The 20,923-nt window shown below is 47.3% G+C and overlaps 1 protein-coding gene across 4 annotated transcripts in view; it reads left to right on the top strand.

Annotated features, from left to right (window-relative positions):
• MYH11 (myosin heavy chain 11) overlaps positions 1–20,923 on the top strand; it is a 128,252-nt gene that overhangs the window by 60,630 nt on the left and 46,699 nt on the right. For 2 of the 4 annotated variants that reach the window (XM_069570190.1, XM_069570192.1), the window contains exons 5-10: positions 898–1,000; positions 2,578–2,598; positions 4,807–4,899; positions 5,854–5,917; positions 8,938–9,036; positions 12,573–12,716. In XM_069570190.1, coding sequence (XP_069426291.1) covers positions 898–1,000; positions 2,578–2,598; positions 4,807–4,899; positions 5,854–5,917; positions 8,938–9,036; positions 12,573–12,716 — 524 coding nt within the window. The remainder of the gene's footprint in view (positions 1–897; positions 1,001–2,577; positions 2,599–4,806; positions 4,900–5,853; positions 5,918–8,937; positions 9,037–12,572; positions 12,717–20,923) is intronic. The other 2 variants (XM_069570191.1, XM_069570194.1) reach the window with 1 other exon arrangement.

Here is a 20,923-nt window from a genome sequence, read left to right as displayed (position 1 = left end):
AGTGAGTTCTCTAGAGGATGAAGGGGCTTATGTGGGTCCAGTGGCTGATGGAATAACCACTTTTCTGTCCCTCTTTGTCTTCTTTCTCCTTCCCCTCCTGCTCCTTCTTTTTCTCCTTTTTCTTTTCCTCTTCCTTCTTCTTTTTTGTAAGAGGCATTTCTAAAACTTCTACCTTATGTCTTGGTACTCTGAGAGGTACTTACATCCATCCTGTAAGGCAGTCTCTGGCCCAGTCTTCTCGTCTCTAACAAGAGTAATGATGTCTTTAAAGTAGATAATTTTTAATAAAGCTATTCGGTAGATACTGTAATAATGGATACGTATCATTATACAGCTGTCAAACCCGTAGAATGTGCAACAGCAAGAGTGAACTCTGATGTAAACTGTGGGCTTTGGGTGATGACCTGCCAATATGGGTCCATCGACTGTAACAAGTATACCATTCTGGTGGGGATGTTGATGGTGGGGGAGGTTGTGAAGGGACAGGGAGATCTAAGAACTCTGTGTACGTCTTGCTCAATTTTGCTGTGAACCCAAAACTTCTGTAAAAAATAAAGTGATTTTTTTTTTTAAGTAGACAGTTCCAAATAAACCTGTTAAGACCTTGGTAGGAAATTCAGGTTTTCTTTTACTCTTTTCATCTACATCCTTTCCTGCCTCCCGTTGGGAGGAGTAGATTGAGATAAGGAGCAGGGTTTGAAGCCCAGTCCAGCTCCCTGCCAGTGGTGGACAAGTCTCCTCCCCTCTGGGAGCCTCAGTTTCCCCATCTGCAAACGACACGGAGCTGCGGAAAGATGCCCACAGAGCACCTGATAAGATAAACAACAGCCAGCTGGTTATCCCGTCAGCCGCTAGTATGTTTCTGTTCCGGTGAGTCACTGCTCTCGTGTCTTTTAGAGGCGAATCTGGAGCCGGGAAAACAGAAAACACCAAGAAAGTCATCCAGTACCTGGCCATGGTGGCCTCTTCCCACAAGGGCAAGAAGGATACAAGCATCACGGTGAGTGGCAGCTCCTGTCCTCTGGCCGCAACTTGGCAGATGGGCCTTGGGCTTGAGGGCTCACCAGGTAGAGAGAGCACCATTGGGAAGGCCAGGACTCCGCGCTATAAGGACTCAGGACTGTGTTTCCCTGTCCTTCCTGGACAGCTCACTGGAGGGATTTTTCTTCATCCTGGGTGGTCCTGTTGGATCTAGGCAGTTCCTCACTTTGGCCAGGATCATCTCCTGTTTTGTGAACCGGGAGGAGGAGTTTTGATTGACATCAAAGCTTCTCGCTTGCGGCATCACTGTCATTTTGGACTGGATAATTCTCTGTGGTGGGGCTGTCTTATGCCCTGGAGGATTTTTAGCAGCACCTCTGGTCACTCCTCACTGGACGCTGGTAGCAGCCCCTCCCCTCAGTTATGACGACCAAGACTGTCAGGTGCCCTCTGGCGGGTGCGTTCACCCCTGATTGAGAGCCACTGCCTGAACTGAATCACTGTAAATTCCCTAGTGTTGAGGCATACCTGTCATTCCTCCACGTGTGCCTCCAATGGGAACCCCAGGGGGTGGGAATATGGGTGTCACTTAGCATATGAGCTTTGGTCCAGTGCCCTTGATTGAACAGCTACTGTGTGCTAGGCACTGCTAGTATGGGGCCCATCGATGAGTCTGAGTTATTCTAAACACTGAGCTTCTGGACTCATGAGAAAGAGAGAGTGTAAATCATCAAATAAGGACACAGTCGATTAAGGAAAAGAAGAGCAGGTTTCTAGAATCATCCCTCCCTGGGTCCATCCCTCTTTTCCTCCTCGGCCTTAGCCTTGCCTCATCTATCCCAGTGGAGGCGACAAGCAATGGGGCTGCTGGAAGGACCTGCCAGCGCCTCCCTCCGAAGGTTTGGGGCTGGGGGGGTGATGGGCAAAGGAGGCCTGAAGCAGGCTCAGGGTGTCACCAGTTCCTGCCGCTCTGGATCTAGCTTCTGGGGCTCAGAGGTGACGCTGGAGAAGCCACAGAGACCAGCCTGTTTGGAGGCCCTTGGGGATCTGGGGCGAGCCCCGGTTGTAGCTTGGGGAACTTTCCTCCCTCCAACAGGTGCAGGAAGCCTGAGATCCAGCATCTACACTGCCTCTGGCATGGTGTAAGGAGCAAAGAGCCCCAGAGTTTATGTAGCAGCCAAACACTGCCTCCCACTGCCTTTCCTTTTCCTAGAATAGTAAAAGGAAGAAATAATACTAATGACAGATCTTTATCAAGTGCCTACTATGTGCCAAACACTTTTTTTCTCTGCGTGTGAGAAGGTATCTCAGACAGCGTCTCGTCGGATACGGTTTAAAGAGCGCGCTTTGGTCCCAGCAATTTTTAAAAACCTTTGAAAATGTCTGAATCTCTTAAGAAATCAGAAAAGAAAGCAAGCAAAGCAGAAAGGAAATTGAATCCAAGAAAAGCTGCTGCTTTCCTCAGTTGGAGGATTTTGGAAAATCCAGGCTGTCTTGGGCAGGGTGGGGATTGAAATCGTATATTCTCCAGACCCTGATGTACATGTGATGGAAATAACACTGACATTTGTTTTATACTGTATTGTTCAACCACAGCAAGGCCCATCTTTTGCCTACGTGAGTAACTGAGAGTGTTTTCCTGGTGTGGACGGGAGGCACGGAGTGTATTTAGATGTGCATGCCCCTGTTGCACCCGCTGAGCCCGGTAGCCGATGGTAGACTGGGCTAGATCCCCAAACCTACAAACGCACTGAAATACCGTCCTGCGGGTGTCCGATGCCACCCGGCGGGGTGGGGCGTGTGGGTGCATCGCCACCCGCAGGACTCCCACCGGAATCCCCAGGGTTGTCCTCTAGCCTGGAATGGATTTTCCCCAGTTCAGAACGAACGTCACCTTACCCTTCCCACCAAGGTGTCCACCACCGGGGTACCCCTGATTGGAAGGCCCTGGAGATGTCTGTCGCGTCTGGTTGAGCTTTTGAGGACCTTCTGGCCCTGAAGCTTTCCTGGCTTGATTGACAGTCAATTAATGGCACTGCTGTGGCATGCCTTTGTCTCCTCTCCCTGCATCATCCCTGAATTCCTCCCCCGAGGCCTGTTTCCTGTGCACTGGTGTGTCTTCCTCTGCATGTGTGTGCAGTGCGTGTCTGTCTTTGCATGCCGGTTGCTTGACCCAAGGCTCCAGGAACGGAAGTCTTGGGGTTCATGATGCACTAGCTTCGGTGGCATGGTAAGGCCCCAGCTATGCAACACCCAACCAGGCCCTGCTCAAACCTCTGCATATACAAACTCATCTCTTAACACAGAGCTTGGGGGGCTGGTGTACGGCTCCCAGCCTGGAAGAGACCCTCAGATCAAGAGGTCCTAGCGTGTCCTAGGGCCACCCTCAGTCCATCTTAGTCAGACGTGGGCAGCAGCATCATGAGTGCATCAGAAGGAGAATCAGGCTTCTTCTTTGGGATTTGCTCCTGTGTGACTTTGGCCAAATCGCTTAACTTCTCTGGGTCACTGTCTCATCATCCATAAAATGAGTGGTTTGGATCAGATCTCCTGAGAAGGATCTTTTGGCCCCACCATCTGGAACTCTCGTTCTAGAAAGGGGACTTTCTTGGGGGATACTGAGACCACAAGTTTGTGTTGACAAAAGTGACCCCTTTAGTCTTCTCCCTACTAGTCAAGCAAAGCCCTCCTTGTAAATTTCACCATTCCCAATTATGGGAATTCCAGTGTGGCTGCGATTTTCATAGAGATGACACTTCCTGTCCATCTTCTTTGGAATCTGCAAAGGAGGAGGGCTTGTGTGACTAATAAACCCAGAAATAAATAGTGGCTTCTTGTTCTGTTCCTCTAGGGACAGTCACCCACGGTGCCCTCCTGGTGCACAGTGGAGGGGAGAAAGCCATGCACTCACCTTCTCTTTCTAGAATGTTTCCCAGGTTCTTTTTAGCCTAGTCCAGCTGTCCTGAAAAAAAAATAAAAAAGACAGGGGAACCAGCGGAGAAAACAGGAGAAAACCCCTAGGACCCACACTTCCCAGCCTGGCCTGTAGGAGGAGCTGTCGGGAGAGCCGCTGGGCCAGTCTGCAGCTGCCGTGTTGCGGGGCTAGGCAAAGAGCAGCTCATTGCTTCCTGGCATGATCTACCTCGTTGGCCCTTTCCTGCCACAATTAATCACGTGACCGCGTTTGTGCACAGGAGCCCCCTCAGAGGGGGCCAGTGGGCTGTGTACAGTCTCAGCTGCATTTAACCTGATGAATGGAGCTCAGGCAACCTGCTTTGAGGCTTTGTTCTGCAGTTGGTTCAAAGTATTCCTGGTGGGTTTTGTGCATTCCTTATTTGTCTTCCCTAGGAGACTTCAGAAAACTGGTCCTGAGAAAGGAAAAGTTGCAACTTTAAAAAATGCGCTCAAGCCTTCCTAAGTGTTATAGCAGTCTAGCTTGAAGAAGGCTGCTTGTCAAACATCAGCAGCAGCAGGACTGCCGTATACAGTGGGGCAGATTGTGTACTGCACAATTCCATGGATTCACTATGATGTCAATGGCATCCCAGTGTTGTCAGTGCCAGAGTTCAGCGTGTCCCATAGATGAGCAGGCCCTGTCTTCTAGGGAACAGATGTCGCGGCTGTAACAGAGCTCATCCATTTGTTTCTCTTCTGAAATCCTCGAGTAAATCTGGACATTAGCATTGGGGTCTCAGAATGGATAGGTAATAGGACAGGAGAGAACCCGTGGGTTAAGAGCAGAGTTTTTTTGACAGCCTCTGTCCAGGGCAGAACTGTCACTGCCTGCATCACTTTCTCTAATAACCGCATGTGAATGAATTTTAGGGTGAGCTGGAGAAGCAGCTTCTACAAGCAAACCCCATCCTGGAGGCTTTTGGCAATGCCAAAACGGTCAAGAATGACAACTCCTCCCGATTCGTAAGTTGTGAAGCTACATGAGTTTTCTGGAAAAGGCTCGGGTCCCCCGGTGTCCCCTCCTGCCTGAGAACACAGAGTGCATGTGTGTGCCTGGGGCATCTGAGGCTTAAGGGATGGAGGTGTGCGTTGTATTTTGCTCTGTGACTCCAGTGCTGTCTTAAACTTACCACCCTGTGAGTGTTCCAGCCACTCACTCCCTCATTCATTCATTCACTATTCATGCAACAAATATTCATTGAGCACCTGCTGTATACTCGGCTCCCTGTTAGAATTCGACATTCATAATTCATTCAGTAAACATGTACTGAGCACTGAGCACCTAGTGTACAAGTGCTAGACACTTGTATACGATACTCGTTCATTTATTCAGCAAAACATGCATTGAGCACCTACTGTATACCAAGAACACACAAGTTTCAACACATTTATTAAGCACTCGCTGTATACATCCACACAGGCATTTTTACACACATCATTCTCTCTCTTCATTTATTTGGATCATTTTTATTAAGTACCTACTGTATACCAGACCTTGAACTGGACTCAGAATCACAGCAAACAATTCAGATGTGGTTCCAGCCTTCACAAAGGCCAATGGTCAGTGATTCAGAACTTCCCACACTGGCTTTCCCAGGCTTCATGGACCCCTCCCCTTTCTCACTTGAGACTTAACGGGGTCAGGGGAACCCTGAACTTGGGTGGTTGATGATACTTAGACAATAATCATTTTGTTGTACAGAAGAAGTGGGACCTCCATAGGAGACTCAGAAAGATAATTTCATGAAGAAATTTATAGGAAAGATTGTATCTGAATTCTATTAATGAGGGAGACTATACTGATTTGTGGGTGCCCCTCTGAATGCTCCCTGACTTCTCTCGCCCTACTTGCCTGCAGCATGGGGTTGAGGGACGAGGCTGGGGACCCCACTGAGAACTGTGTTTTCCTGTTGGCAGGGCAAGTTCATCCGCATCAACTTTGATGTCACGGGTTACATCGTGGGAGCCAACATCGAGACGTGTATCCTTTGCTGAGCCTGGGCCACCTGGGATCCCCATCCCTGGCACCACCCACCTCTTGCCAGAGCCCCAGGGGGTCTGAAGGGCACAAGAGCCACCTCTCTCTCTAGCACTTGGGTGCCATCCAGAACAACTCTTCCCTGGGGTTGTTTTTGCTTAAGAGCAAGCCTTGTAGTGTGGTGGTCCCTTGGTTTGGGGGCCTCAGGCAGCCTGTATTTGATTCTGGGTAGACCTCTCCCTAGCTGAGTGATCTTGGGCTAGTTACTCAACCGCTCTGTGCCTCATCAGTGAAATGGAGATGCTAATAATACCTGCCTCAAGTCAACTGATTCATGTAATGCTTTTAGAGGACTTCCCTGGTGCCTCAATAGTAAAGAATCCACCTGCAAGGCAGGAGACATAGGTTTGATCCCTGGGTCAGGAAGATCCCCTGGAGAAGGGAATGGCAACGCACTCCAGTCTTCTTGCCTGGAGAATCCCATGCACAGAGGAGGCTGGCAGGCTACAGTCCATGGGTTTGCCAAAGAGTTGGACAAGACTGAGCAGCTAACACACTAAAGCTGTTAGAATCGTGACAGAATAAGGGCTAGTTAAGTATTGGCTACAGCTTCCTTGGTGGCTCAGATGGTAAAGAATTTTGCCTGCAATGCAAGAGACCTGGGTTTGATTTCTGTGTTAGAAAGATCCCCTGGAGAAGGAAATGACAACCCACTCATCCACAAGTACTTCACTTCATCCTTAACAAGCCAGGATTCAAGGCCAAGCCCAGACCCCTTGTCCTTCTTAGAAACAAGCAGCTCCAGCCCACAAATAGGATGTCAGTGGAAATAGAACTTTCCCAGAGGAACAGCCTGCTTCTGGCAAAGCAAACTGAAAGCTATTTCTGTAAATCTAAGGAATCAGAATTCCGCCAGCCCACCAGTGCCCACTCATGCATCCCAGTGGGGGCTCAGTGTATGGCTGGGGTCGCCTGACCATGCACCATCCGCACCTCCCCAGAGTTGGGCCAGGACTAAATGAGATACAGCAGAACACATGCTAGTCTCCAGTGGGGCATAGAGAGACCATGAAGAGCCTTGTGTAGGCTCAGAATAGGCATGGCCACCAGCTGAGTTCAGTTTTCTGAAGTTTCTGGATTCGGGGATTACAGATGAGTTTGTGGCCCTAGCCACTCCCTTCTTCCGGGGATCTTCCCGACCCAGGGATTGAACCCTGGTCTCCTGCATTGCAAGCAGATTCCTAACCATCTGAGCCACCAGGGAAGCCCACAGTTATGAGGCCTTGAGAGGAGAAATTAGTGCCCATGACCTGACACAACAGAGCAGGGAGGACACAGTCTAACCAGTGGATCTGGGAACACAGAGAAGAAATGATTATTCATTCTTCGATGGTTAGCATCTTGGCAGATTTTTAGTCAAGTAGAACCTGGTTCTTATGTGCAGGAAATCCACCTGGTATGACAGCTCAGCCCCCCGTGTGGCTCCCACTATCCCCATGCCCCCATGGTCTCCACCCCTCCCCCCACAGCAGAACGGCTTTAGATTAATCAGTGGGCGTGTTTACAATATCCTGAGGCTCAGTTGCTAGTCAGCTGAGTCAAGGTCACTCAGCCATCCAGAACTGGCACCCAGCTCTCTGAAGCCCAGACCCTTGGCTGAGGTAGTTTCGGCCACTGCAAACACTTGGCTTCGCTGCTTCCTGATTGTGTCCTCCTGGGAAATGAGTCTTCCTCGAACTTCCCTGGGCCTCGGTTTCCCCTGTATTGAAAATGCCAACAATATTCACTCTTCATTCCTAGGATAGTTTGTGAGGTTTAAATGAGACAATGGAAAAATGGTACAGATGAACCAGGGCAGGAATAGAGATGCAGGCATAAAGAATGGACACGTGGACACAGCGGGGAAAAGAGAGGGTGGGACAAACTGGGAGATTGGGATTGATGCATACACACCACCACGTGTGAAATAGGTAGCTAATGGGAACCTGCTGGAGGGCGCAGGGAGCTCAGCTCGGTGCCCTGTGAAGAACCGAGGTGGGTGGGAGGCAGATCCAAGAGAGAACGGATATATGTATACTCATAGCTGATTCACTTCGTTGTATAGCAGAAACTACTCAATATTGTAAAGCAATTGTATTCCAAGAAAGAAAAGCAAACGAGAAAATGCACGTCAACATTTAGCACAGGGATTAACAGACCATAGAGGGTGTAATAATTTTTACTCTGTAATATCTAAAGACAGTTCACTCTACAGAAGAGAAGTTGGTGATGGTTGTTGGGGAAACGTCTCATTTCATGCCCCTCCCAGAAGTCTTCCATCCTGGAGTCTCTTGACTCCTGTCTTTTTATACTTTTTTAACCCCCTTTGTTCCCCTCACTTTTCTCTGGCACTGGGGCCAGCCAGCAGCACCTAGCGGTCTCGTTTTGAATCTGTGAGCCAGAACTGGAAGGTCAGCTCATGTGAACCAATGGCTTGATCTTCCTCAGCAATCAGAGTCCTCAAAACTCTCCAGGGAGCTTCTCCCGTGTTCTGGAGATTTCCCCTCCAGCAGTTGATGTGCCAGAGCTTGGGGAGGAAGGTCAGCTCCCTGCAAGAGAAGCACATGTGGTATCCCTGGAATGAATTCTGTGTTGTTGTTGTTCAGTAGCTCAGTCATGTCCAACTCTTTGTGACCCTATAGACTGTAGCACTCCAGGCTCCCCTGTCCTTCACTATCTCCTGGAGCTTACTCAAACTCATGTCCATTGAATTAGATGGTGGTGCCATCTAACCATCTTATCCTCTGTTGCCCCCTTCTTCTCCTGCCCTCAATCTTTCCCAATATCAGGGTCTTTTCCAATGAATCGACTCTTCACATCAGGTGGCCAAAGTATTGGAGCTCCAGCTTCAGCATCTGTCCTTCCAATGAATATTCAGGGTTGATTTCCTTTGAGATTGACTGGTTTGATCTTGCTGTCCAAAGGACTCTCAAGAATCTTCTCCAGCACGGCAGTTCTAGAATTCTTAACTCCTCCCAAACCAGATCTGCTAGAAAAGTCACGTGCGATTCGCCAAGCCAGAGACGAGAGGACCTTCCACATCTTTTACTATCTGATTGCTGGAGCCAAGGAGAAGATGCGAAGTAAGTGATGAGCAAGGATGTGTGCTGGGAGACCTCAGCCCTCCCTTCCGTCATTTTCCAGGGTTAATTGATAGCTATTAAAACAGAGCCTGAGGTCCCGCCAGGGAAAGAGTTACACGTCTCTGGGCAGCATCTCCTCATCTCCTTGGAGTGAGTGAATGTGGCTTCTGTCAGTCACCTTCATTTACTGAGCATCTGCTATGCGGCATAGCAGATGTCAGTTTCAGTTAGGCATTAAATGATTAATTAATTAATAATTAGATGACATCAAGTCCAAATAGACGCTATCTGTGTCTTTTAGGAGGGGAGAAAGACAATTGCCAGGTACTTGCCTGGTGGCGCAGTGGATAAGAATCTGCCTGCCAGTGCAGGGGGCACAGGTTTGCTCCCTGATCTGGGAAGATCCCATATGCCCTGGAGCAACTAAACCAGTGCTCCGCAACAAGAGAAGCCACCGCAGGGAGAAGCTGGAGCATTGCAACAAAGAGTAGCCCCCGCTCCTGCAACTAGAGAACGCCCACACACAGCAGCCAAGACCCAGTACAGCCCAAAGTAGATTCAATAATTTTTAAAAGACAGTTGCCGTATTTGCAAGTTTATAAAACTTGCAGGTATTTAAGATGCATTCTGATTTCATAAGGAATTTTGTAGTGGCTCCAAGCACTTTTCGTTATACCTGTTTTGAAAGTAACTTTGAAGTGGCCTTTTCGTAGGGCGGGGTCAACTATATTTTTCTGTAACGAACCAGACAGTAAACCTCTTAGGCTCTGTAGGCCACATGGTTTTTGTCACAGCCACTGAGCTCTGTCTTTGTAAATGCAGAAGCAGCCATAGGCAATGCTAAACGAGTGGGCATAGCTGTATTACAGTAGAATTTTACTTACAAAAATAGGAATACACACTGTGCTATAGTTTGCTGTTCTCTGTTGTAGGAAAAACATTTTTCACATAGAAACACTATACTGTATGCCAGACTCCAGTAGGAAATTATATAATATGATCAAGGCATGCAGAAGAATTACTCTTTACTAACTTAAAAGAACATATACAATTCTGAAAAAAGGAATATACCTGTCAATATAGGTACATGGTATGCTCTACATTATAGTAATAAGTTTAAATCCTAAATTTTAGGAGAACAGTACAAGTTTTGCTTCCCATCAATTTTGTGACCTGGGGTTAGTTATTTGGCTTAGAAAATTACCAGAAGTATGCGTGGACTGGTACCTTTGCTGTGATGAGGTGTATTGCAACATTTCGCCACTAGAGGGAGCAGCGTTCGTGATTTGATATTGATACTGGGGCATCCGGAGCAATTTTGGATAAAAGTGGGGAGTGGAATGGATGTTACACAGTGACAAATAGGTAAACTAGCTGTTATAGCACAGAGACTGTGGGTGGTCCAGAGAGAAATGTTTATATTTTTCTCCCATCTCTGTGCCACCAAAGTCAACAGTCTGGTTGTTTGGAAACGGGTTCAAGTTTTGTGCTCTGCCTCCAGTCTTCCAGAAATTGAGCAGGGATAAGGCTAACTAAAATTCCTAGGAACCACTTGTATACTTGATGATAGGTTTGGGAAGAGGTTAGGGTTTTAGAGCGAATTGAATAGTTTTAAAGATATCCTCAGTCTGGATAATGAAATCTTGGCAAAGACTCAGATCCTTGTGACTTTAATCAAGCATTTCAATTAATCTGAAGGCTTGAGTTAACTGGCATCTTGGGTCAGTTTAACCTCGACTTTATCAAGTAGCTTCCAAGTGACTTGACCCATGAAAGCCCTTTGCTTAAAAAGTAAAGCATCTTGCTGAATTCCCTCCAAGAGTATAATCAAATCCAGCCTAATTAACGAGTGATCTGGAAGAGGACACTTGATATATTGGAGTTTGTCATAAATGCAAATGGTGTAAGGAAAAAAGAGAATAAATTATAAATTTGAGGGAGAAAGGGGTGAATAACAACAAAGGAATGTAGCTACAGAATACAGCTTTATAGAGAATAATATTTAATGAATGTCATGAACAGAGAGTTGGCAAATGTTTCTACTAAAGGGCCAAATAGTCCATATAGGTTTTGAGAATCACATGGTTTTTATTGCAGCTGCTCCACTCTGGCCGCCATTGTAGCATGAGAGCAGCCATAGACAACAGACAAGGCAATGGGGGTGCCTGTGTTTCAATAAAACTTTATTCATAAAGACAACCAGCAGCCCAGATATGCCTTAGCTATTATTACAGGGGCTTCCGCGTGGCACTAGTGGTCAAGAACTCGCCTGCCTGTGCAGGAAGCATAAGAGACACGGGTTGAATCCCTGGGTCAGGAAGATCCCCTGGAGCAGGAAATAGCAACCCACTCCAGTATTCTTTGGTGGAGAAGCCCATGGACAGAGAAGCTTGGAGGGCTACAGTCCATGTGGTCGCAAAGAGCTGGACATGACTGAAGTAACCTAGCATGCACTGATTGCTAGAAATAGTTTGAGAAGAGAGAGGATGTAAGAGCACTAAATCTTTTTCTATCATAGCAGGAAGTGAATGGGCAGTATCTAACCCACATCCAGAAGTAGTCATTAATATGATATAAAGTATAATATATAGTAAGCCTATTATATAGAGAAATAGTGATAACTACCAGGAAAGAAACAGTTAAGAGAGATAAAAAGCAGTTACTGTAGGTAACTACTATAGGTAGGAGCTGGATAAACGATCGGACAAGTGATGGTGTTTTTATTATAAACCTTTTGATAGTAATTGATTTTTTTCTCATAAAGTATTTGTTAAGTTTAACGTGTTTTATAAGGATAGGACAGAATCAACTATTACACAACATACGTAGAACAAAAATCACAGTGCTAACTAGATATCCAAAAAGATATGGTAAAATCTTACATGACTAGAGAATTATTTGATTATTAGAGAAGGAAAACTGGGGTGGTTCGGGAACAAATGCTGATGGAGGCTGCAAAACAAGGGTGCCTTTCCCCTTCCTTGGGATGCTCGTGAAGTTCCTGTCAAATTCTCTTCGACCAGTGATGACTAGAAGCTGCAAGTTGCGTTTCTCAGGCTGTTAGTACCAGCTTCATATAGATCTGTAGCTCAGTCACTGATATTTAAAATGTGTGTGAAAAAAAATAAAATCTGTGTGCATGTTTAATTTTGATAAAAGTTTAATAAATGGATGGATAAAGATTAATCTAACTCTTCAGACAGCTTTGTTCCTAAAGGCAAGATGCCTTTGGGAGACTGAGCTAAAGATGTCCCTTCCTCTGAGTAGATGCCACCGTCCTGGCTAAGGAAGTGGGCCCAAGGCTGGATTTCAGTTGCCAGGCACCCCGGGGCAGTGCACAAGCTTCAACCACTGTATGAGGAGGGTGATGGCTAGTGATCACTTCTATGCAGTGAAACAGAGGGACGCTTTGCACTGTCCAAGTCTCGGGGAAGGGAAAGAAATTCTGATGGATCAGACCCTTTGTCAGGCTCCTGTCTCCTGTTCAAAGTGGAAGTGTCTCTCCTGACCACCGCCCCATCTTCCTCTCCTTCTAGATGACTTGCTTTTGGAAGGCTTCAACAACTACACATTCCTCTCCAACGGCTTTGTGCCCATCCCGGCCGCCCAGGATGACGAGATGTTCACTGAGACCGTGGAAGCCATGGCCATCATGGGCTTCACTGAGGAGGAGCAGCTGTGTAAGTCTCTTCACCCTGCGCAGGTGCTGGCCCGGAGACCCGCTCCGGGCTCCTGCTCTGCGTGCCGACCCCGAAAACGCTTCAGCAAATGTCCAGGCTCTTGTTCAACTTGTCCAGGAGAATTTGGGCAAAAAAACATGAGGTACTAAGGGAAAAAAGAAATGAACACACACACACACACACACACACACACACACACACACACTGGGGCTGAGGAGCAAAGGGAGCAGCGAAGTAGTTTATTTAGGGCAGAATTGAAAGTTACACACTCAACACAGAGTGTAGGTGTCCTCGCAGATGAGGGGTGCCCTGCAGGGGTTTTTTTGGTCCCCCTTTTATTTTTAGCCCTTTAAATAGGTGGGTCTTTTTGATTAGGGGTGGGATATTCATTGAGGGGAGGGTTGGAGTGTGGCCTGGACTGCATCCAGTAGCATCAGCCCGTGGTCTTGAGCGTTTGAAGCCCCTGTTCATGACTCTAAGAGCTGTATTCCCTTAAGTTTTCCTGTACTAGTCAGGCTCCGCACATGGACGGTCATACAGGGTCACTGGCAACCCCTGCGCTTTCACTGCATTTGTTCCACGGTTTTCTTGGTCAGGGTTTCTTGCTCATAGTTCCAGAGTTTCTGTGCTAATGCCATTCCTCCATGAATCATGGCCTGATTAAGTGCAAAACAGGGAGGTGGCTTTGCCTTCCACCTGAGGTCTGTGTATGAGGAGACCATCCTCGGGCCCAGCCCTGCCTTTCCTGCCTCAGTACCACTGGAATACATTAGGGACTTTTCTTTGGTCGGGACAGATTTCTGCTCTCTGAATTCCCCACTCGAAAAAAAAAAAAAGGAAAAGAAGGAAAATTAATATTACTTTAGGTGGCTTTTTGCTGTCTTAGAAAAGTGGCTACGTTAGGCCTCTTTTGGCCATAACTGACCAAATTGGCTTAAGTAAAAAGTAAAATGATTCATTCATGTAGCTGGAAAATTCAGGGACATGGCTCATGAACAGCAAATTCTTGGGACTCTAAGAATGTCTTTGGAACTTGGTATCTCAGTAACCTTGTCTTTAAGTAGGTGATAGTTTCTGGGCAACAAAATGGCTGTTGCAGCTCCAGCCCTTACATCCATTGGGTTTATATCCAGCAGAAATGAGCAGAGTGGATTCCTTGCCTGAGTCCCTTAATGAAGTCTCATTGCCTAGGTTGACATGCATAATCCTGAACTACTCACAATGAGCCAGGGTTGTAGAAAGCTCTATTACATCTCTTTGTTATGGTCTCTATTCCATTCTTGAAGCTGGAGGTAGAGAGGTTACTGGCCTCATCAAGAATATGTAGGTGGAGGAGAGGGAAAATAATTGTGGCAGTGGGTGTACTTGGGTTCTTCCTGGAAAGGCTGTTCTGGCGATGGGTCAGTATTGGTCAATATCATCATACCAATGACCAAGAAACACATTTGGTCCTCAGACTAGGAAAGCTCATAGAGACATTCCCGGTTTCCATACTGTGTGAGAAACACTTCTGAGTTAGATATGCCTCAATATTTAAGATTAATCTCTTTGGGAATCACCAGGACAAGATTGTGGAAATTTTCCCTTGCTTTCCATGTTCGCACCCCCTTTGAAGCCCCAGAATGAGGGCTACAGTTGCCAAAATGCAGGGTAGCTGCATTTTGCAGGACGGGCAGCTCCTCCAGAGATAACCCCCTTCATAGGGCTGAAAAAAAGAAGAGTCCATGAGTCAGATAACAGATGGTAGGCCTTTGTGGCTTTTGGCTGGGATCCCACTTCAGAATCCAGTGCTAACAGCATCCCTTCCTGAATGACATCGGCTCTCCAAGAATGATTCATTTTATTTGGAACATGAGTTAATTTTACTTCTAATCTTTGCTTTTAGAAAAATACAACTGATGACTAAGTACTTGCTTTGGGCCAGGTATTTGGTAAACTTCCCTTTTTAAAAAATGTACCAAAAATATACCAGAATGTTCAGTTTTATGTACATAATAAAAAACTGGAACAAACTAAAATATTGATAGAAGATTTATTCAATTATTGTTTGACCTTATGAAAGAGAACAATGGGTCCTTTCAGACATTGCCTTATGTGGAAATGCTCCTAATATATTTAAAGTGAAGACATCAAGGGACAAAACTGTCTGCTAAGTGCTTTATGCACGTTATTTAATATTGCACCAACCAAAGAGATGACCGTTGTTACCGCAGTTTACAAATGAAGAAACCGAGGCACAGAGAAGCAAAGACACACCCAGAAGAGACACACAGCAAGTCACTGATGGGGCTGGGACTCATTCTTGGGTCTCATGGAATCCCAGACCCCACTTTATGATGTGCTGTGCTCTGTTTTTGTATGTGGGAAGGTGGGTTTTGTTCTATAAATTTAAAAAAATGTCTATGTCAGAACCAAGGTATGGAAACCAAGGTTAGAAGGAACCCAGAATGTTCTACAATGTGGACTCATGTTTTAGACGATAAGTGATGCAGAAACCCACCATGAGGTGGCGGTCCCTTCTCTAGTCCTTTTCAGTCCATCTGATGACTTTCACAGAGAGGAGCAGTTTGGCATCTATACAGTCTTCAGCCCCTCCCTGGCACTTGCTCATCACCCTCTTAACCTTGGAGAGCAGACCCCAGGTTGAGCACCCTGGGCAGGTCCAAGCCTCTTGCTAGCATTTGATAGTATGATTCATTTTCCATGTATTTATTTTTATCATGGCCATCTATTTATGGCAAGGAAAGCTGATTTTTTTCACTTAAGATAAAGTTTCCTACCAAAGTAAATCATAGGAAAGAGAAGTGATTGTAAAGGCAAGTGCTGAGGATCAGTAGAGTACTGGAGAAGGAAATGGCAACCCACTCCAGTATTCTTATCTGGAGAATTCCATGGACAGAGGAGCCTGGCTGGCTACAGTCCATGGGGCCGCAAAAGCCTGGGACACGACTGGGCACCTGAGCACACGTGCAGACAACCTACCTCGTCGCGTGAAAGCAGATAAATAAATAGTCGAGCAGTGGTATGTCTGCAGCGTGCCACGTGCACACTAAGCCCCTCCAGTCCCGTGTGGCTCTTGAGACCCCATGTAGCCCGCCAGGCCCCTCTGTCCATGGGATTCTCCAGGCAAGAATACTAGAGTGGGTTGCCATTTCCTTCTCCAGGGGATATTCCTGACCCAGGAATCGAACCCACGTCTCGTACATCTCCTACAATGGGACTGTGGAAATCAACCCTCTGCATAAAAATATTCAGTCAGTGACGATACAGATGAAACCTGAAGTGGCATCAACAGTAAATGATTGGCACCTGGAATCAGATCTAGACAGTCTCTGGGAGGATTTCGGGGCAGGGGCGCTGGAGTCAGCTGCTGGGAGTTCATGCCCTGGCTGGGTTATTAGCAGCTGTGTGAACTCCCAGCATCTAACTCCAGTGCCCCTGCCCCCGGATCCTCCCAGAGACTGTCTAGATCCATTTCCAGTGTCAGCCATTTACAACTGATGCCGCTTCAGGTCTCATCTGTGTCATCACTGATTGAATATTTTTACACAAAGGGTAGATTTCCACAGTCCCAATGTAGGAGACGTACGTCTCCACCTGCCTGCATTGGCAGGCGGGTTCTTTACCATTAGTGCCACCTGGGAAGCCCTGGTATGCCTATAGAGCAAGCATTAAGATGAGGGTGAGGACTTCCCTGGTGGTCCAGGGGCTAAGACTCCATGCGCTCAGTGCAGGGGGCCAGGGTTCGATTCCTGGTCCAGGAACTAAAGCCACATGCTCCAACTAGGAGTTTGCATACCACAACTAAAGATCCTGTACGCTGCACACAGAGTGAAGACCCTGTGTGCCACAACTCAGACCTGGACGGCCAAAATAAATAATTTTAAAAAATAAATATAATTTAAAAATTTAAAAGAAAAAAATGAGGGTGTTCAGGGACTTCTCTGGTGGTTCAGTGGCTAAGAGTGCACACTCTCAATGCAGGGGGCTGAGTTTGATCTCTCGTCAAGGAACTAGTTCCCACATGCTGCAGCTAAGACTTTGCATGCTGCTTCTGCATGCCTCAGCTAAAGATCCCGCATGTCATAACTGAAAAAAAAAAAAATCCAGCATGCTGAAATGAAGATTGAAGATCCCGCATTCTGCAACTAAGACCCAGTACAGCCAAATAAGTAAATTGAATTAAAATAAATAAATATTTTTTTAAAAAATGAGAGTGGGCAAATGACTGATGCCCGTGGGGGATGAACTTAGGCCATTGTGTATACCAACCCTGATTATAAATCTAGGGCTGTTCCCAACTCTCCCCAAAAAGGTCAAAGGAGAATGGGGAGCTGAGGGTGCTGTCAGGCTTGAGCCCTGGAGCTGCATGAGGGCCCAAGTGACCAGTCTCCTCTGGCTCCTGGACCTTAGCAAGAGAGAAGTACTTGCCCCAGGTTGCACAGAGCGCTAGCAGCAGTGTAAGACCGTCATAATCGTGATGACATCATAGCAACTGCTGTTTATTGAGCACTGTCTGGGTTTAGGTGCTGTGTGCTGTGCTGTTAGTCACTCAGTCATGTCCAGCTCTTTGCAACCCCGAGGACTGCAGTCTGCCAGGCTCCTCTGCCCATGGGGATTCTCCAGGCAAGAATACTGGAGTGGGTTGCCATGCCCTCCTCCAGGGGATCTTCCCAACCCGGGGATAGAACCCAGGTCTCCCGCATTGCAGGCAAATTCTTTCCCAGCTGAGCCACCAGGGAAGCCGCTGGGTTTAGGTACTATGCATTTAACCCTCATGACAGTCCTATGAAGTAGGTGTTCTTATGGGCCTTCAGATGGCAAAGTGGGGGCCCAGAGAGGCTAATACCTGACTCCAAGTCACACAGCTACTAATAACACAGCCAGGATGTGAACTCCCAGCAGCTAACTCCAGCATTTCTGCCCTCAGATCCTCCCCGAGGCTATCTAGGTCCATTTTCAGATGTCAGTCATTCACAGTTGACGCTGCCTCTGGGTTCCACCTATATCATCGTTGACTGAATACTTTTATGCAGAGAGTAGATTTGCACAGTTCCATCCACTCTGGACTTTGTCCTAAACAACAATTTCTGTAAAATCACTAAGTGTATGTCCTGGTTATACTGTTCCAAATAAATTAGTAGAAGTCCCTAACTATTGAAATGTTTCCTGTTTTAAAAGTTTCCTGTGGCTAAGTTGCTTCATTCATGTCCAACTCTGTAACTCCATGGACTGTGGCCTGCCAGGCTCCTTGGTCCATGGGATTTCCCAGGCAAGGATACTGGAGTAGGTTGCCATTTCCTACTGCAAGGGATCTTTCCAATCCAGGGATTGAACCCATGTCTGTTAACGTCTCCTGCTTTGGCGGGTGGGTCACTCTCTGTACAGATGCAAGTGGTGCCTCTGTTACATGTTGAGAAACCTGTTTCCTGCTTCTCAGTAGCAAGGGTGGCATATTAGTCTCCTGTTGTTGTAACAAGTGACCCCCTGCTTGGTGGCTTAAAACAGCAGGAATTTATCTGCTCATGGTTCTAGAAGCCAGGAGTCTGGAACCAAGGTGTGGCCAGGGGTGGCTCCTTCCAGGGGTTCTGAGGGAGAATCCACCCCGGGTCAGTCGCCTCTCTTCTGTGGCTGCCAGCAGTCCTTGCTTGTAGACGCATCACCCCGGGCTGCCTCCTTCATGTTTCTTCTGCTCTGTGTGACTTCTCTTCTCTCTGTTATCAGCTCACTTGTGGTTGGATTTAGGACCAGTTTAATTTAGTGTTATTCTGTCAGTCATTTCCAACTCTTTGTGACCCCATGGACTATAACCTCCCAGGTTCCTCTGTCCATGGGATTTCCCAGGCAAGAATACTGAAGTGGGTTGCCATCCCCTTCTCCAGGGATTGGACTCAGGTCTCCTGCATTTAAGGCCCACCAGTTTAATCTAGGAACTTCTCAGGTGGTGCTGATGGTAAAGAATCCAGCTGCCAATGCAGGAGACACAGGAGACTTGAGTTTGATCCCTGGGTCGAGACAATCCCCTGGAGGGAGAAATGACAACCCACTCCAGAACTCTTGCCTGGAGAATCCCATGGACAGAAGAGCCTGAATGGCTACAGTCCATGGGGTTGCAGAGAGTGGGACGTGACTGAGCACGTGCATGCGTGTGTGCACACACACACACACACACACACACACAGAGACCAGTCTAAGGTGATTTCATTTAATTGCCTCTGCAGGGATCTTTTTTCAAATAAGGTCACATTCGCAGGTTCTGGGTGGTCACTTCTTTGATGGCCACCAGTCAACTGCTGTTTAGTACCCACTGGGCCAGGCCTGTCAGAGAAGGCTATGGCACCCCACGCCAGTACTCTTGCCTGGAAAATCCCATGGACGGAGGAGCCTGGTGGGCTGCAGTCCATGGGGTCGCTGAGAGTCGGACACGACTGAGCGACTTCCCTTTCACTTTTCACTTTCATGCATTGGAGAAGGAAATGGCAACCCACTCCAGTGTTCTTGCCTGGAGAATCCCAGGGACGGGGGAGCCTGGTGGGCTGCCGTCTATGGGGTGGCACAGAGTCGGACACGACTGAAGTGACTTAGCAGTAGAGAAGCCTGACATGCCGCAGTCCGTGGGGTCGCAGAGTCGGACATGACTTAGCGACCAAACACAGAGACGGCAGTACTGACATCTAGTGGTTAGACAGCAAGGATGCAGCTAAACATCCTGTGATGATGCATGGGGCACCCCCCACAATCAACTATCTGGGCCAAAAATTCACTAGTGCCCGGGGCTGAGAAATCCTGAGTTTCACTACTTATAAGGCAGGCATTTCAGCAATCCCTCATTTAGACTTTCAGTTTAAGAACTGTGTGTACTGCACCTGGCGGTTTATAGAGCCCCTTCATAGATGTTATTAAAGAAACTGCCTCAGCTGCTTCCTTTTGACAGAAACTTTGTTCACTTGAGAGGAAAGCTTCTCCAGTGGTGAGCGGGAGCATATGGGTGGGTGGTCTCAGCCCTTCTCCTCCTGAGCTGGGCCAGGGTCCCTAATGTGCGAGAATAGTTGTAATAAAACTTTATCGCGACCCCATGGACTGCCCAGTCCATGGGATGCTCCAGGCCAGAATACTGGGGTGGGTAGCTGTTCCCTTCTCCATGGGATCCTCCCAACCCAGGGATCGAACCCAGGTCTCCCGCATAGCTGGCTGATTCTTTACCAGCTGAGCCACAAAGGAAGTCCAAGAATACTGGAATGGGTAGCCCATCCCTTCTCCAGCGGATCTTCCCAACCCAGGAACCAAACCGGGGTCTCCCACATTGCAGGCTGATTCTTTACCAACTGAGCTATCAGGGAAGCCCAAAAGGTCCCAAAAATCTCCCCCCAAAAGATTGTCATCCCTAATTTGGCCTAAGGAATCAGAGTAGGCTGGAATCTCTATGTTTTGTGCTTGAAACGGTGATTTCTTCTTGGAAATCCTGGGTGATCAGCACCTCAGGTGATCGAAAGCCAAGTATTTGCATTGATCAATCCTCCGTCCATCCATCCATCTCTTCATCGTCCATCCATCCGTTCATCCATCCATCCACCCTCCATCTATCTATATTCATCAATCCATTAATTGATCCATCCATCTATTATCTATCCATTCATCGATCCATCCATCATCCATCTTCCTTCCATCCATCCATCCATCCATCACTTCATTTTCCATCCATCCATCTACCCTCCCTCCCCGATATGTGTCTGGACCCTGGAGAAGGTTAGGAAAATATAAAGAAGATAGGACAGCCCCCTACGCTCCAGGAACTCATGGTCTTGGGAGGATTTCAGGCTCAGAAACCATTTTGACAGTGGCATGGACTGAGTATGGCGTCAGAAGGGTTCCCAGGGTCTGGCAACACACTGTTTTGTCTGGAGATGCCTCAACAACCAGTGGAAGAGGCTCCCCCTTCTTCATCCTAACATGAACGTTCACACACATAGCCAGAGCATGCTAAGAAGCACAGGGTTTTGTTTTGTCTTTAGATACAGTTTATTGACGTAAAATTTACATTTAGAACATTGTGTGTAAGTGTATATAGTTGATGAATTTTTACATGCTAAACACACTTGCATAACTGGTGCCTATTTTAACTGAGAACACAAACACCCCCAGCCCCCATGAAACTCCTCATGCCTCTTCTCGTAGCTTCCCCAGTCAAGGATAACCACCGTCCTGAC

This window comes from Ovis canadensis, chromosome 24 (assembly GCF_042477335.2).
Source record: "Ovis canadensis isolate MfBH-ARS-UI-01 breed Bighorn chromosome 24, ARS-UI_OviCan_v2, whole genome shotgun sequence".
NCBI classification, from domain to species: domain Eukaryota; kingdom Metazoa; phylum Chordata; class Mammalia; order Artiodactyla; family Bovidae; genus Ovis; species Ovis canadensis.
This window is presented reverse-complemented; position numbering and strand designations above follow the sequence as displayed.